The sequence below is a fragment of the Musa acuminata genome, chromosome BXJ1-5 (genome assembly GCF_036884655.1).
Source record: "Musa acuminata AAA Group cultivar baxijiao chromosome BXJ1-5, Cavendish_Baxijiao_AAA, whole genome shotgun sequence".
In the NCBI taxonomy this organism is placed as follows: domain Eukaryota; kingdom Viridiplantae; phylum Streptophyta; class Magnoliopsida; order Zingiberales; family Musaceae; genus Musa; species Musa acuminata.
In genome coordinates this window covers 37,434,082-37,453,457 of record NC_088331.1, presented here as the reverse complement: position 1 = coordinate 37,453,457, position 19,376 = coordinate 37,434,082, and the positions used below count along the sequence as shown (strand labels likewise).

Here is a 19,376-nt window from a genome sequence, read left to right as displayed (position 1 = left end):
TATTCACTAAAAATGATACATTCAAATTAACCTACTCTATTTGACATCTTGATAATTTATGACTTGAATATCATGTACAATATGCTCATAATGATGATTGAGTTATTTATGAAAAATGGAAGATATAGTTTTGAAATTTTGCATGTTCGAATTTGAAAATATTTGATATGCATGAAAATATTAAACATTTTGAAACCATGTTTTAGTGTTATGCTTAATGATCATGCTTAATAAATTTCGAAATTATGGATGATGAATCTTTTACGATTTATGGATCATTGATTTTTACCATAATGAAAGTACCTTATTGATTTTTGTTGTAATAAATCTTACTCTTTCGGTTTTAAACATGATAAATGTTTTTATTTGGTATAAATGAAACAAAATCATATGTTTTGAAATAATCGAAAAGAGGATAACATTCTTGAAAATTATTTTGCTCAATCTTATTGATTTTGATGAATTCATTTGTATCATCTTTGTGAATCTCTTGGATTTTGATAATGATTTTGATGATTTAAATTTAAATAATTTTTTATTGAAATCATGATCTTGATCTCTTGAAATTCATAACATGAAATCCTTTATGAATCAACATTTTCTTTTCTATTTAAAAGGAGATTTGTCGAAATGTTTCATAGTCTTTTAGTATTCATAATCTTGACAATTATGTTTTGAAACTTTATGTAAACCAAGAATGTTCATCATGATTCTCTCTTTGAATATTTAAAGAGGAGAATTTTCTAGATGGTTCATGATTTTGATGATTGAATATTTGATATGCATGAATTGAGATCTTGCTCTCCTACCACTCTTTTTGCTATTCACCAAAAGGAAGACTAATTCTAATAAACCATGATATGCTATATGAATTTTATTGTATTCATGAAGTAAGATCTCATCACTAATTTTTGTTTATATTCCTTCATGTGATGATATGAATGTATGAAACACTTATGATATGATTTTTTATACAATTCCATGTATTCGTGAAATATTAATCTCATCACCCAATTAATTCCTCTTGATACTCCTAATGTGATTGAAGTGAAATTATGCATGAAATACAAATGGGGATAAGTTTTTGGTAGGATATAATTTGACAAATTGATACCATCATGATATGAAACATTTATGATTTGCAATGATATATGCAATACTTGTGCTTTCTAATTATGATGTGATGTATTACATATGATGTAAATCATGATTTAAAATACTATAGTTGTCGCTAAAATGATGTATTATAAATATTGATTTAATGTTTTGTATCATGAATACTCTAAATGATGAATATTTGGTATCATGATCAAAATGTTGACAAATAGTTAAAAATTTTAGTATCATGTATGATATCCTTATAATGTTGATCGATTTATTCAATATAATGCATGAATGAATATAAGGTTTTTGAAAATGTGCATATTCTAATTTGAAAATATGATGATGCACAATTAAGATTGATACTTACCTTTGTCATAATTGATGTAATGGGTCTTCCCTTCTTTTTGACAATGACAAAGGGGGAGATAGCTTGCTTGCACAAGTCAAGAAGATGCAAAAACTTGATTGCTTGCTTGCCTATCTTAAGTAGCAAAGATTGCTAACTTGCTTATTTCAAGAAGCAAAAGTTGTCTTCTTGAACATCATTATCTTGCCCATCTCAAGAAGCAAGACTTGCAACCTGCACATTGCAATAGGAAGTAAGAATCGATAGCTTACACACTTCAATAAGAAAGCTATCTTGTATTTGCTTTTGACATTTTTACTAGCTTGTATGTTACAAAACTTGCTCACTTTTTCAAATACTTTGCTAGCTTGCACTTTGTAAAGGAAGCAAAAATAACACTTCTCAAAAGAGAAGAAAAACTTACTGTCTTGAACATCTTTAATATGCTAGCTAGCATGATGTACAATTTGCTATTTTGAATATTACAAAGAAATACTATCATGCACATTGCAAAGAAAAGCAAAGTGCAATCGTGCACAAGAAGCAAGTGTTGAATTGCCATGATTGAACTTAAGAATCTTGCTATACTTTTGTGCTTATATGTTGTGATGAAAATCTCGCTTTATGTTTGCAAAAACTTGTATATCTTTTAAAATAGCTAGAGCTACTTCTCCTTTTTGTTGATGACATAGGGGGAGAAGTATATTGATGACTTCATGCATTGAATTAAATATTTTATATTTGCATGATAGTTTAAATGTTTTTCATAACATGTGATGAATGTTACTTGGATTTGGGATAATCCAAGTGTTCTATCAATGGCATATTGATAGGGGGAGTTTAGTTAAACTCCGGGGAGTTAAGGTTAACTCCGTTAGTCATCAATTAGTTGTCATCATCAAAAAGGGGGAGATTGTTGAATCTCGGATTTTGATGATAAAACTAATTGATTGTGTTTAAATGTTTGACTACATTTTGAGTGATACAGGTCTACTCGATCAGGATTAGACAATTAACGCAGGAGGAATTGACGTTGCGTCGGAGGAGATCACGTCAGGATATTGGATGGCAGAAGGCTTCGGGCGTCGGGCATCGGGCCAAGGAGAGTGAAATTGCGCCAAGGATATCGGGGTTGCGGAGGTCAACCGCCGATTGGGCAACAAGCCGCAAGAGAGGACGATGCACCGAAGAATCGGATGAAGCGCCAACCAATGACGTGCCGGGCAACAGAATGTCAATTTGCGTTATAATAATTGTCTAGATCGGAGTAGAGTGTTTGCTTGTGTGTGCAGGATTAACTACGATAACCAGAAAACACAAAGCGAGAATACCGGAGTCAAGTTCGATGGACGTTTAAGAGTCCGAAGAATCGTCGGAGATGCTGCCAGAACCAACCGAGAAGAAATCGGGAACTTGTCGGAATTTTCGGAAGTTCGCCGAAGAGATCGTCGGAGGTTCACGGAGATCACCGAGAAGGCTCGGCTACTCATTAAAGTCATCACAAGTTCGGGAGCTTGCTAGAAGCCCGTCAGCAGAAAGTTCGTCGGAAAGCTCGCCAGAACAAGACTCGACGTTCGCGGTTGAAAATTTGCTTAGGATGTGTTTTTGGTTATGTAGTCCACTTGTAATTAGGATTAGGATTAAGAGATAATCCTATATCCTGGTTAGAGGCCAACTGGGCCAAAGTCAGAGTTGGTTTAGGCTAAAAATTAAGCTAAACCAGCGAACTAGAGAGCCAAGATTGAAGCCCAACTAGTGGCTGAAAACACTGTAGTCGGGCTGAAAAACACTGTAGGCGGTGGCACCGCCTAGCTGGGCGGTGGCACCGCCAACACCCGAGAGCTGGGCTGGTGACACCTCCTGGCTGGGCGGTGCACCGCCCAGCACCCGAGCCCTGGGCGGTGGCACCGCTTGGCTGGGCGGTGGCACCTCCAACAGCGGAACCCAAAGAGATTCAATTTTGAAGCCCAAATTTGAATCCTCTTGAGGCCTATAAATACCCCTCAAATCTCAGCTGAGAGAACAACTTTTTGAGCAGCAAGTGTTTGAGAGAGAAAAGCCTTAGAAAAGTGTTAGCTTGTCTTGTTTTCAATTTGCTAGTGTTCACCTCCTTCTTTCTTGTTGAAAATCTGTAAGAGAGTGAACCGCTTGTAAAAGTTGTAAGAGGGGTATTCACCCTTCACTTTCAAGAGATTTGCTAGTGGAAGGTGGAAGCCTCATCGAAGAGGGGCCTCGCAAGTGGATGTAGGTCACTTGACCGAACCACTTTAAAAACGGCGTAATCTCTGGTTTGCATTTCTTATTGTCATTTACATTACTGCAAATCTTCTTACTTGCTTTGTTTCATCATTACCTTTGCTGCGCAACTTTAAGAATACGCTTTCAAGTTAAGCTTTTCAAGTTCCGTTCTTATCGTACGAAAAATTTGTCGAAATCAACGTTTTAATCCGCTGCACTAATTCACCCCCCCCTCTTAGTGCCACTCCGATCCTAACAATTGGTATCAGAGCCACGGTTTTCTACTTTGGTTTAACACCCAAATAGAAATGGCTCTTTATGGCTTTCAAGAGGGTCACTCTCTCATTCGTCCTCCCTTTTTCAATGGGACGGACTACACTTGTTGGAAAACTCGAATGAGAGTTTTCTTACTTTCTTTGGATTTGAATTTATGGGACATAGTCGAAAATGGATTTGAAATGTCTTCTCTCCCAATGAACCATTGGAATGATTTGGAGAAGAAGATGTTTTCTTTAAATGCAAAGGCTATGAATGCCTTATATTGTGCACTTGACAAAAGTGAATTTAATCGCGTTTCGATGTGTGACTCGGCTTTTGATATTTGGAGAACTCTAGAGGTCACTCATGAAGGCACTAGCCGAGTGAAAGAGTCCAAAATCAATATTCTTGTGCATTCTTACGAACTTTTCCGGATGAAACCAAGTGAGTCCATCGGAGACATGTACACCCGGTTCACGGATGTCATCAATGGACTCAAAGCTCTTGGTAAAAGTTTTTCTAATTTTGAACTAGTCACTAAAATCTTAAGATCCCTTCCAAAAAGTTGGGATCCAAAAGTTACGGCCATTCAAGAGGCCAAGGACCTTAAAACATTCCCTCTCGAAGAACTTATTGGGTCTCTAATGACCTACGAAATGAATAATGTGACAAAAAAGAAACTCGAGAACAACCTTCCAAATGATAGGAAGGATTTGGGACATAGAACACATGAAGACCACTCGAGCATAAGCTCAAGTGATGGTGAACTTAAACTACAAATGAAACAAAAATTAAAAAGCAAAAAGAATGGAACTACTTGCTTTGAACGCAAGAAGAACAAAAGTTGGGATGAATTGAGCTCTTCCGAAGACGAGGAGAAAATCAAGAAAGGCGAGGTGGCAAACTATGCCTCACCCTCTTACAACAATGAGGTAATCAAAATCCCACTAATTTATTTCGAAATTACATAATACTTTCTTGAGTTATTTTTAATTTAGTTTAGGATTAATTTTCTTGAAAATTGCATGTGTTATGTTAATGCAGTAAAATGTTAAATATAAATCTAATGCTTATACACCTAGTAAGATTAATCTTATATATGTGCTTGAGAAGCAAGAATTTGTATTTTGACGATTTCCATATTGATTTTCAATGACGATGCATGACTTTTGAATGGAAGGCTTGATGATTTTTTATGAACCTTATCTTTGGTTTTCAAACATGATGTATAGTTTTGACATAAGAACAAAAATTTGAAGCATGCTAATATAAAGTCAATCATATAAAGTAAAACTAAAGAAATTTTAAATATCTATAAGAATCATTCAAAATTATGTTCAATAAAACCTTACTTGATGTTGTAATGAAACCATTGAAAGTTTTGATGCTATGATTTGATGATTTTATGCATGAGATTGTAAAGTTATACATGATGATTTTTATGATTTATTGGTCTTGATGGTTTTTATGATAAAATTCATTTTTCGATCCTAAATGTTGATGCACTTTTTTATCTAGCATAAATGACATGAATTTAAATAACTAAAAAGAGAAAAGCATTGTTCTTGAAAATTATTTTTCTCTATCTTGTTGATTTATATGAATCCCTTGAAAATGATTTTGGTTTGATGATTTGAATTAGAAATGAGTTATATCAAAATCATGATATTGATTTGACAAAATTGAATGAGTTGTAAACAAATGATGATTTTTCTCTTGAATACAAATTGTAATATTTTTACATATATATTTTCATCTTGATTTCTCGATATTCGATACATGAAATTTTTCCATGAATCAAAATTCTTTCATGATGTGATTCTTCTTGGTATTCACTAAAAATGATACATTCAAATTAACCTACTCTATTTGACATCTTGATAATTTATGACTTGAATATCATGTACAATATGCTCATAATGATGATTGAGTTATTTATGAAAAATGGAAGATATAGTTTTGAAATTTTGCATGTTCGAATTTGAAAATATTTGATATGCATGAAAATATTAAACATTTTGAAACCATGTTTTAGTGTTATGCTTAATGATCATGCTTAATAAATTTCGAAATTATGGATGATGAATCTTTTACGATTTATGGATCATTGATTTTTACCATAATGAAAGTACCTTATTGATTTTTGTTGTAATAAATCTTACTCTTTCGGTTTTAAACATAATAAATGTTTTTATTTGGTATAAATGAAACAAAATCATATGTTTTGAAATAATCGAAAAGAGGATAACATTCTTGAAAATTATTTTGCTCAATCTTATTGATTTTGATGAATTCATTTGTATCATCTTTGTGAATCTCTTGGATTTTGATAATGATTTTGATGATTTAAATTTAAATAATTTTTTATTGAAATCATGATCTTGATCTCTTGAAATTCATAACATGAAATCCTTTATGAATCAACATTTTCTTTTCTATTTAAAAGGAGATTTGTCGAAATGTTTCATAGTCTTTTAGTATTCATAATCTTGACAATTATGTTTTGAAACTTTATGTAAACCAAGAATGTTCATCATGATTCTCTCTTTGAATATTTAAAGAGGAGAATTTTCTAGATGGTTCATGATTTTGATGATTGAATATTTGATATGCATGAATTGAGATCTTGCTCTCCTACCACTCTTTTTGCTATTCACCAAAAGGAAGACTAATTCTAATAAACCATGATATGCTATATGAATTTTATTGTATTCATGAAGTAAGATCTCATCACTAATTTTTGTTTATATTCCTTCATGTGATGATATGAATGTATGAAACACTTATGATATGATTTTTTATACAATTCCATGTATTCGTGAAATATTAATCTCATCACCCAATTAATTCCTCTTGATACTCCTAATGTGATGAAGTGAAATTATGCATGAAATACAAATGGGGATAAGTTTTTGGTAGGATATAATTTGACAAATTGATACCATCATGATATGAAACATTTATGATTTGCAATGATATATGCAATACTTGTGCTTTCTAATTATGATGTGATGTATTACATATGATGTAAATCATGATTTAAAATACTATGAGTTGTCGCTAAAATGATGTATTATAAATATTGATTTAATGTTTTGTATCATGAATACTCTAAATGATGAATATTTGGTATCATGATCAAAATGTTGACAAATAGTTAAAAATTTTAGTATCATGTATGATATCCTTATAATGTTGATCGATTTATTCAATATCATGCATGAATGAATATAAGGTTTTTGAAAATGTGCATATTCTAATTTGAAAATATGATGATGCACAATTAAGATTGATACTTACCTTTGTCATAATTGATGTAATGGGTCTTCCCTTCTTTTTGACAATGACAAAGGGGGAGATAGCTTGCTTGCACAAGTCAAGAAGATGCAAAAACTTGATTGCTTGCTTGCCTATCTTAAGTAGCAAAGATTGCTAACTTGCTTATTTCAAGAAGCAAAAGTTGTCTTCTTGAACATCATTATCTTGCCCATCTCAAGAAGCAAGACTTGCAACCTGCACATTGCAATAGGAAGTAAGAATCGATAGCTTACACACTTCAATAAGAAAGCTATCTTGTATTTGCTTTTGACATTTTTACTAGCTTGTATGTTACAAAACTTGCTCACTTTTTCAAATACTTTGCTAGCTTGCACTTTGTAAAGGAAGCAAAAATAACACTTCTCAAAAGAGAAGAAAAACTTACTGTCTTGAACATCTTTAATATGCTAGCTAGCATGATGTACAATTTGCTATTTTGAATATTACAAAGAAATACTATCATGCACATTGCAAAGAAAAGCAAAGTGCAATCGTGCACAAGAAGCAAGTGTTGAATTGCCATGATTGAACTTAAGAATCTTGCTATACTTTTGTGCTTATATGTTGTGATGAAAATCTCGCTTTATGTTGCAAAAACTTGTATATCTTTTAAAAATAGCTAGAGCTACTTCTCCTTTTTGTTGATGACATAGGGGGAGAAGTATATTGATGACTTCATGCATTGAATTAAATATTTTATATTTGCATGATAGTTTAAATGTTTTTCATAACATGTGATGAATGTTACTTGGATTTGGGATAATCCAAGTGTTCTATCAATGGCATATTGATAGGGGGAGTTTAGTTAAACTCCGGGGAGTTAAGGTTAACTCCGTTAGTCATCAATTAGTTGTCATCATCAAAAAGGGGGAGATTGTTGAATCTCGGATTTTGATGATGAAACTAATTGATTGTGTTTAAATGTTTGACTACATTTTGAGTGATACAGGTCTACTCGATCAGGATTAGACAATTAACGCAGGAGGAATTGACGTTGCGTCGGAGGAGATCACGTCAGGATATTGGATGGCAGAAGGCTTCGGGCGTCGGGCATCGGGCCAAGGAGAGTGAAATTGCGCCAAGGATATCGGGGTTGCGGAGGTCAACCGCCGATTGGGCAACAAGCCGCAAGAGAGGACGATGCACCGAAGAATCGGATGAAGCGCCAACCAATGACGTGCCGGGCAACAGAATGTCAATTTGCGTTATAATAATTGTCTAGATCGGAGTAGAGTGTTTGCTTGTGTGTGCAGGATTAACTACGATAACCAGAAAACACAAAGCGAGAATACCGGAGTCAAGTTCGATGGACGTTTAAGAGTCCGAAGAATCGTCGGAGATGCTGCCAGAACCAACCGAGAAGAAATCGGGAACTTGTCGGAATTTTCGGAAGTTCGCCGAAGAGATCGTCGGAGGTTCACGGAGATCACCGAGAAGGCTCGGCTACTCATTAAAGTCATCACAAGTTCGGGAGCTTGCTAGAAGCCCGTCAGCAGAAAGTTCGTCGGAAAGCTCGCCAGAACAAGACTCGACGTTCGCGGTTGAAAATTTGCTTAGGATGTGTTTTGGTTATGTAGTCCACTTGTAATTAGGATTAGGATTAAGAGATAATCCTATATCCTGGTTAGAGGCCAACTGGGCCCAAAGTCAGAGTTGGTTTAGGCTAAAAATTAAGCTAAACCAGCGAACTAGAGAGCCAAGATTGAAGCCCAACTAGTGGCTGAAAACACTGTAGTCGGGCTGAAAACACTGTAGGCGGTGGCACCGCCTAGCTGGGCGGTGGCACCGCCCAACACCCGAGAGCTGGGCGGTGACACCTCCTGGCTGGGCGGTGGCACCGCCCAGCACCCGAGCCCTGGGCGGTGGCACCGCTTGGCTGGGCGGTGGCACCTCCAACAGCGGGAACCCAAAGAGAATTCAAATTTTGAAGCCCAAATTTGAATCCTCTTGAGGCCTATAAATACCCCTCAAATCTCAGCTGAGAGAACAACTTTTTGAGCAGCAAGTGTTTGAGAGAAAAGCCTTAGAAAAGTGTTAGCTTGTCTTGTTTTCAATTTGCTAGTGTTCACCTCCTTCTTTCTTGTTGAAAATCTGTAAGAGAGTGAACCGCTTGTAAAAGTTGTAAGAGGGGTATTCACCCTTCACTTTCAAGAGATTTGCTAGTGGAAGGTGGAAGCCTCATCGAAGAGGGGCCTCGCAAGTGGATGTAGGTCACTTGACCGAACCACTTTAAAAACGGCGTAATCTCTGGTTTGCATTTCTTATTGTCATTTACATTACTGCAAATCTTCTTACTTGCTTTGTTTCATCATTACCTTTGCTGCGCAACTTTAAGAATACGCTTTCAAGTTAAGCTTTTCAAGTTCCGTTCTTATCGTACGAAAAATTTGTCGAAATCAACGTTTTAATCCGCTGCACTAATTCACCCCCCCCTCTTAGTGCCACTCCGATCCTAACAATTGGTATCAGAGCCACGGTTTTCTACTTTGGTTTAACACCCAAATAGAAATGGCTCTTTATGGCTTTCAAGAGGGTCACTCTCTCATTCGTCCTCCCTTTTTCAATGGGACGGACTACACTTGTTGGAAAACTCGAATGAGAGTTTTCTTACTTTCTTTGGATTTGAATTTATGGGACATAGTCGAAAATGGATTTGAAATGTCTTCTCTCCCAATGAACCATTGGAATGATTTGGAGAAGAAGATGTTTTCTTTAAATGCAAAGGCTATGAATGCCTTATATTGTGCACTTGACAAAAGTGAATTTAATCGCGTTTCGATGTGTGACTCGGCTTTTGATATTTGGAGAACTCTAGAGGTCACTCATGAAGGCACTAGCCGAGTGAAAGAGTCCAAAATCAATATTCTTGTGCATTCTTACGAACTTTTCCGGATGAAACCAAGTGAGTCCATCGGAGACATGTACACCCGGTTCACGGATGTCATCAATGGACTCAAAGCTCTTGGTAAAAGTTTTTCTAATTTTGAACTAGTCACTAAAATCTTAAGATCCCTTCCAAAAAGTTGGGATCCAAAAGTTACGGCCATTCAAGAGGCCAAGGACCTTAAAACATTCCCTCTCGAAGAACTTATTGGGTCTCTAATGACCTACGAAATGAATAATGTGACAAAAAAGAAACTCGAGAACAACCTTCCAAATGATAGGAAGGATTTGGGACATAGAACACATGAAGACCACTCGAGCATAAGCTCAAGTGATGGTGAACTTAAACTACAAATGAAACAAAAATTAAAAAGCAAAAAGAATGGAACTACTTGCTTTGAACGCAAGAAGAACAAAAGTTGGGATGAATTGAGCTCTTCCGAAGACGAGGAGAAAATCAAGAAAGGCGAGGTGGCAAACTATGCCTCACCCTCTTACAACAATGAGGTAATCAAAATCCCACTAATTTATTTCGAAATTACATAATACTTTCTTGAGTTATTTTTAATTTAGTTTAGGATTAATTTTCTTGAAAATTGCATGTGTTATGTTAATGCAGTAAAATGTTAAATATAAATCTAATGCTTATACACCTAGTAAGATTAATCTTATATATGTGCTTGAGAAGCAAGAATTTGTATTTTGACGATTTCCATATTGATTTTCAATGACGATGCATGACTTTTGAATGGAAGGCTTGATGATTTTTTATGAACCTTATCTTTGGTTTTCAAACATGATGTATAGTTTTGACATAAGAACAAAAATTTGAAGCATGCTAATATAAAGTCAATCATATAAAGTAAAACTAAAGAAATTTTAAATATCTATAAGAATCATTCAAAATTATGTTCAATAAAACCTTACTTGATGTTGTAATGAAACCATTGAAAGTTTTGATGCTATGATTTGATGATTTTATGCATGAGATTGTAAAGTTATACATGATGATTTTTATGATTTATTGGTCTTGATGGTTTTTATGATAAAATTCATTTTTCGATCCTAAATGTTGATGCACTTTTTTATCTAGCATAAATGACATGAATTTAAATAACTAAAAAGAGAAAAGCATTGTTCTTGAAAATTATTTTTCTCTATCTTGTTGATTTATATGAATCCCTTGAAAATGATTTTGGTTTGATGATTTGAATTAGAAATGAGTTATATCAAAATCATGATATTGATTTGACAAAATTGAATGAGTTGTAAACAAATGATGATTTTTCTCTTGAATACAAATTGTAATATTTTTACATATATATTTTCATCTTGATTTCTCGATATTCGATACATGAAATTTTTCCATGAATCAAAATTCTTTCATGATGTGATTCTTCTTGGTATTCACTAAAAATGATACATTCAAATTAACCTACTCTATTTGACATCTTGATAATTTATGACTTGAATATCATGTACAATATGCTCATAATGATGATTGAGTTATTTATGAAAAATGGAAGATATAGTTTTGAAATTTTGCATGTTCGAATTTGAAAATATTTGATATGCATGAAAATATTAAACATTTTGAAACCATGTTTTAGTGTTATGCTTAATGATCATGCTTAATAAATTTCGAAATTATGGATGATGAATCTTTTACGATTTATGGATCATTGATTTTTACCATAATGAAAGTACCTTATTGATTTTTGTTGTAATAAATCTTACTCTTTCGGTTTTAAACATAATAAATGTTTTTATTTGGTATAAATGAAACAAAATCATATGTTTTGAAATAATCGAAAAGAGGATAACATTCTTGAAAATTATTTTGCTCAATCTTATTGATTTTGATGAATTCATTTGTATCATCTTTGTGAATCTCTTGGATTTTGATAATGATTTTGATGATTTAAATTTAAATAATTTTTTATTGAAATCATGATCTTGATCTCTTGAAATTCATAACATGAAATCCTTTATGAATCAACATTTTCTTTTCTATTTAAAAGGAGATTTGTCGAAATGTTTCATAGTCTTTTAGTATTCATAATCTTGACAATTATGTTTTGAAACTTTATGTAAACCAAGAATGTTCATCATGATTCTCTCTTTGAATATTTAAAGAGGAGAATTTTCTAGATGGTTCATGATTTTGATGATTGAATATTTGATATGCATGAATTGAGATCTTGCTCTCCTACCACTCTTTTTGCTATTCACCAAAAGGAAGACTAATTCTAATAAACCATGATATGCTATATGAATTTTATTGTATTCATGAAGTAAGATCTCATCACTAATTTTTGTTTATATTCCTTCATGTGATGATATGAATGTATGAAACACTTATGATATGATTTTTTATACAATTCCATGTATTCGTGAAATATTAATCTCATCACCCAATTAATTCCTCTTGATACTCCTAATGTGATGAAGTGAAATTATGCATGAAATACAAATGGGGATAAGTTTTTGGTAGGATATAATTTGACAAATTGATACCATCATGATATGAAACATTTATGATTTGCAATGATATATGCAATACTTGTGCTTTCTAATTATGATGTGATGTATTACATATGATGTAAATCATGATTTAAAATACTATGAGTTGTCGCTAAAATGATGTATTATAAATATTGATTTAATGTTTTGTATCATGAATACTCTAAATGATGAATATTTGGTATCATGATCAAAATGTTGACAAATAGTTAAAAATTTTAGTATCATGTATGATATCCTTATAATGTTGATCGATTTATTCAATATCATGCATGAATGAATATAAGGTTTTTGAAAATGTGCATATTCTAATTTGAAAATATGATGATGCACAATTAAGATTGATACTTACCTTTGTCATAATTGATGTAATGGGTCTTCCCTTCTTTTTGACAATGACAAAGGGGGAGATAGCTTGCTTGCACAAGTCAAGAAGATGCAAAAACTTGATTGCTTGCTTGCCTATCTTAAGTAGCAAAGATTGCTAACTTGCTTATTTCAAGAAGCAAAAGTTGTCTTCTTGAACATCATTATCTTGCCCATCTCAAGAAGCAAGACTTGCAACCTGCACATTGCAATAGGAAGTAAGAATCGATAGCTTACACACTTCAATAAGAAAGCTATCTTGTATTTGCTTTTGACATTTTTACTAGCTTGTATGTTACAAAACTTGCTCACTTTTTCAAATACTTTGCTAGCTTGCACTTTGTAAAGGAAGCAAAAATAACACTTCTCAAAAGAGAAGAAAAACTTACTGTCTTGAACATCTTTAATATGCTAGCTAGCATGATGTACAATTTGCTATTTTGAATATTACAAAGAAATACTATCATGCACATTGCAAAGAAAAGCAAAGTGCAATCGTGCACAAGAAGCAAGTGTTGAATTGCCATGATTGAACTTAAGAATCTTGCTATACTTTTGTGCTTATATGTTGTGATGAAAATCTCGCTTTATGTTGCAAAAACTTGTATATCTTTTAAAATAGCTAGAGCTACTTCTCCTTTTTGTTGATGACATAGGGGGAGAAGTATATTGATGACTTCATGCATTGAATTAAATATTTTATATTTGCATGATAGTTTAAATGTTTTTCATAACATGTGATGAATGTTACTTGGATTTGGGATAATCCAAGTGTTCTATCAATGGCATATTGATAGGGGGAGTTTAGTTAAACTCCGGGGAGTTAAGGTTAACTCCGTTAGTCATCAATTAGTTGTCATCATCAAAAAGGGGGAGATTGTTGAATCTCGGATTTTGATGATGAAACTAATTGATTGTGTTTAAATGTTTGACTACATTTTGAGTGATACAGGTCTACTCGATCAGGATTAGACAATTAACGCAGGAGGAATTGACGTTGCGTCGGAGGAGATCACGTCAGGATATTGGATGGCAGAAGGCTTCGGGCGTCGGGCATCGGGCCAAGGAGAGTGAAATTGCGCCAAGGATATCGGGGTTGCGGAGGTCAACCGCCGATTGGGCAACAAGCCGCAAGAGAGGACGATGCACCGAAGAATCGGATGAAGCGCCAACCAATGACGTGCCGGGCAACAGAATGTCAATTTGCGTTATAATAATTGTCTAGATCGGAGTAGAGTGTTTGCTTGTGTGTGCAGGATTAACTACGATAACCAGAAAACACAAAGCGAGAATACCGGAGTCAAGTTCGATGGACGTTTAAGAGTCCGAAGAATCGTCGGAGATGCTGCCAGAACCAACCGAGAAGAAATCGGGAACTTGTCGGAATTTTCGGAAGTTCGCCGAAGAGATCGTCGGAGGTTCACGGAGATCACCGAGAAGGCTCGGCTACTCATTAAAGTCATCACAAGTTCGGGAGCTTGCTAGAAGCCCGTCAGCAGAAAGTTCGTCGGAAAGCTCGCCAGAACAAGACTCGACGTTCGCGGTTGAAAATTTGCTTAGGATGTGTTTTGGTTATGTAGTCCACTTGTAATTAGGATTAGGATTAAGAGATAATCCTATATCCTGGTTAGAGGCCAACTGGGCCCAAAGTCAGAGTTGGTTTAGGCTAAAAATTAAGCTAAACCAGCGAACTAGAGAGCCAAGATTGAAGCCCAACTAGTGGCTGAAAACACTGTAGTCGGGCTGAAAACACTGTAGGCGGTGGCACCGCCTAGCTGGGCGGTGGCACCGCCCAACACCCGAGAGCTGGGCGGTGACACCTCCTGGCTGGGCGGTGGCACCGCCCAGCACCCGAGCCCTGGGCGGTGGCACCGCTTGGCTGGGCGGTGGCACCTCCAACAGCGGGAACCCAAAGAGAATTCAAATTTTGAAGCCCAAATTTGAATCCTCTTGAGGCCTATAAATACCCCTCAAATCTCAGCTGAGAGAACAACTTTTTGAGCAGCAAGTGTTTGAGAGAAAAGCCTTAGAAAAGTGTTAGCTTGTCTTGTTTTCAATTTGCTAGTGTTCACCTCCTTCTTTCTTGTTGAAAATCTGTAAGAGAGTGAACCGCTTGTAAAAGTTGTAAGAGGGGTATTCACCCTTCACTTTCAAGAGATTTGCTAGTGGAAGGTGGAAGCCTCATCGAAGAGGGGCCTCGCAAGTGGATGTAGGTCACTTGACCGAACCACTTTAAAAACGGCGTAATCTCTGGTTTGCATTTCTTATTGTCATTTACATTACTGCAAATCTTCTTACTTGCTTTGTTTCATCATTACCTTTGCTGCGCAACTTTAAGAATACGCTTTCAAGTTAAGCTTTTCAAGTTCCGTTCTTATCGTACGAAAAATTTGTCGAAATCAACGTTTTAATCCGCTGCACTAATTCACCCCCCCCTCTTAGTGCCACTCCGATCCTAACAATTGGTATCAGAGCCACGGTTTTCTACTTTGGTTTAACACCCAAATAGAAATGGCTCTTTATGGCTTTCAAGAGGGTCACTCTCTCATTCGTCCTCCCTTTTTCAATGGGACGGACTACACTTGTTGGAAAACTCGAATGAGAGTTTTCTTACTTTCTTTGGATTTGAATTTATGGGACATAGTCGAAAATGGATTTGAAATGTCTTCTCTCCCAATGAACCATTGGAATGATTTGGAGAAGAAGATGTTTTCTTTAAATGCAAAGGCTATGAATGCCTTATATTGTGCACTTGACAAAAGTGAATTTAATCGCGTTTCGATGTGTGACTCGGCTTTTGATATTTGGAGAACTCTAGAGGTCACTCATGAAGGCACTAGCCGAGTGAAAGAGTCCAAAATCAATATTCTTGTGCATTCTTACGAACTTTTCCGGATGAAACCAAGTGAGTCCATCGGAGACATGTACACCCGGTTCACGGATGTCATCAATGGACTCAAAGCTCTTGGTAAAAGTTTTTCTAATTTTGAACTAGTCACTAAAATCTTAAGATCCCTTCCAAAAAGTTGGGATCCAAAAGTTACGGCCATTCAAGAGGCCAAGGACCTTAAAACATTCCCTCTCGAAGAACTTATTGGGTCTCTAATGACCTACGAAATGAATAATGTGACAAAAAAGAAACTCGAGAACAACCTTCCAAATGATAGGAAGGATTTGGGACATAGAACACATGAAGACCACTCGAGCATAAGCTCAAGTGATGGTGAACTTAAACTACAAATGAAACAAAAATTAAAAAGCAAAAAGAATGGAACTACTTGCTTTGAACGCAAGAAGAACAAAAGTTGGGATGAATTGAGCTCTTCCGAAGACGAGGAGAAAATCAAGAAAGGCGAGGTGGCAAACTATGCCTCACCCTCTTACAACAATGAGGTAATCAAAATCCCACTAATTTATTTCGAAATTACATAATACTTTCTTGAGTTATTTTTAATTTAGTTTAGGATTAATTTTCTTGAAAATTGCATGTGTTATGTTAATGCAGTAAAATGTTAAATATAAATCTAATGCTTATACACCTAGTAAGATTAATCTTATATATGTGCTTGAGAAGCAAGAATTTGTATTTTGACGATTTCCATATTGATTTTCAATGACGATGCATGACTTTTGAATGGAAGGCTTGATGATTTTTTATGAACCTTATCTTTGGTTTTCAAACATGATGTATAGTTTTGACATAAGAACAAAAATTTGAAGCATGCTAATATAAAGTCAATCATATAAAGTAAAACTAAAGAAATTTTAAATATCTATAAGAATCATTCAAAATTATGTTCAATAAAACCTTACTTGATGTTGTAATGAAACCATTGAAAGTTTTGATGCTATGATTTGATGATTTTATGCATGAGATTGTAAAGTTATACATGATGATTTTTATGATTTATTGGTCTTGATGGTTTTTATGATAAAATTCATTTTTCGATCCTAAATGTTGATGCACTTTTTTATCTAGCATAAATGACATGAATTTAAATAACTAAAAAGAGAAAAGCATTGTTCTTGAAAATTATTTTTCTCTATCTTGTTGATTTATATGAATCCCTTGAAAATGATTTTGGTTTGATGATTTGAATTAGAAATGAGTTATATCAAAATCATGATATTGATTTGACAAAATTGAATGAGTTGTAAACAAATGATGATTTTTCTCTTGAATACAAATTGTAATATTTTTACATATATATTTTCATCTTGATTTCTCGATATTCGATACATGAAATTTTTCCATGAATCAAAATTCTTTCATGATGTGATTCTTCTTGGTATTCACTAAAAATGATACATTCAAATTAACCTACTCTATTTGACATCTTGATAATTTATGACTTGAATATCATGTACAATATGCTCATAATGATGATTGAGTTATTTATGAAAAATGGAAGATATAGTTTTGAAATTTTGCATGTTCGAATTTGAAAATATTTGATATGCATGAAAATATTAAACATTTTGAAACCATGTTTTAGTGTTATGCTTAATGATCATGCTTAATAAATTTCGAAATTATGGATGATGAATCTTTTACGATTTATGGATCATTGATTTTTACCATAATGAAAGTACCTTATTGATTTTTGTTGTAATAAATCTTACTCTTTCGGTTTTAAACATGATAAATGTTTTTATTTGGTATAAATGAAACAAAATCATATGTTTTGAAATAATCGAAAAGAGGATAACATTCTTGAAAATTATTTTGCTCAATCTTATTGATTTTGATGAATTCATTTGTATCATCTTTGTGAATCTCTTGGATTTTGATAATGATTTTGATGATTTAAATTTAAATAATTTTTTATTGAAATCATGATCTTGATCTCTTGAAATTCATAACATGAAATCCTTTATGAATCAACATTTTCTTTTCTATTTAAAAGGAGATTTGTCGAAATGTTTCATAGTCTTTTAGTATTCATAATCTTGACAATTATGTTTTGAAACTTTATGTAAACCAAGAATGTTCATCATGATTCTCTCTTTGAATATTTAAAGAGGAGAATTTTCTAGATGGTTCATGATTTTGATGATTGAATATTTGATATGCATGAATTGAGATCTTGCTCTCCTACCACTCTTTTTGCTATTCACCAAAAGGAAGACTAATTCTAATAAACCATGATATGCTATATGAATTTTATTGTATTCATGAAGTAAGATCTCATCACTAATTTTTGTTTATATTCCTTCATGTGATGATATGAATGTATGAAACACTTATGATATGATTTTTTATACAATTCCATGTATTCGTGAAATATTAATCTCATCACCCAATTAATTCCTCTTGATACTCCTAATGTGATGAAGTGAAATTATGCATGAAATACAAATGGGGATAAGTTTTTGGTAGGATATAATTTGACAAATTGATACCATCATGATATGAAACATTTATGATTTGCAATGATATATGCAATACTTGTGCTTTCTAATTATGATGTGATGTATTACATATGATGTAAATCATGATTTAAAATACTATGAGTTGTCGCTAAAATGATGTATTATAAATATTGATTTAATGTTTTGTATCATGAATACTCTAAATGATGAATATTTGGTATCATGATCAAAATGTTGACAAATAGTTAAAAATTTTAGTATCATGTATGATATCCTTATAATGTTGATCGATTTATTCAATATCATGCATGAATGAATATAAGGTTTTTGAAAATGTGCATATTCTAATTTGAAAATATGATGATGCACAATTAAGATTGATACTTACCTTTGTCATAATTGATGTAATGGGTCTTCCCTTCTTTTTGACAATGACAAAGGGGGAGATAGCTTGCTTGCACAAGTCAAGAAGATGCAAAAACTTGATTGCTTGCTTGCCTATCTTAAGTAGCAAAGATTGCTAACTTGCTTATTTCAAGAAGCAAAAGTTGTCTTCTTGAACATCATTATCTTGCCCATCTCAAGAAGCAAGACTTGCAACCTGCACATTGCAATAGGAAGTAAGAATCGATAGCTTACACACTTCAATAAGAAAGCTATCTTGTATTTGCTTTTGACATTTTTACTAGCTTGTATGTTACAAAACTTGCTCACTTTTTCAAATACTTTGCTAGCTTGCACTTTGTAAAGGAAGCAAAAATAACACTTCTCAAAAGAGAAGAAAAACTTACTGTCTTGAACATCTTTAATATGCTAGCTAGCATGATGTACAATTTGCTATTTTGAATATTACAAAGAAATACTATCATGCACATTGCAAAGAAAAGCAAAGTGCAATCGTGCACAAGAAGCAAGTGTTGAATTGCCATGATTGAACTTAAGAATCTTGCTATACTTTTGTGCTTAT

General features: G+C 33.8%; 1 protein-coding gene across 7 annotated transcripts in view; it reads left to right on the top strand.

Annotated features, from left to right (window-relative positions):
- LOC135586092 (ABC transporter C family member 13-like) overlaps window positions 1-19,376 on the top strand; it is a 135,705-nt gene that overhangs the window by 52,614 nt on the left and 63,715 nt on the right. The window contains exon 1 of one of the 7 annotated variants that reach the window (XM_065183716.1): window positions 16,024-16,429. The exons of 5 other annotated variants lie outside the window; for them this stretch is intronic. In XM_065183716.1, coding sequence (XP_065039788.1) covers window positions 16,404-16,429 — 26 coding nt within the window. In that variant the 5' untranslated portion in view covers window positions 16,024-16,403. Of the gene's footprint in view, window positions 1-16,023; window positions 16,430-18,891; window positions 19,030-19,376 lie in introns of those variants that run through there. One more of the 7 variants, XM_065183717.1, reaches the window with a different exon arrangement.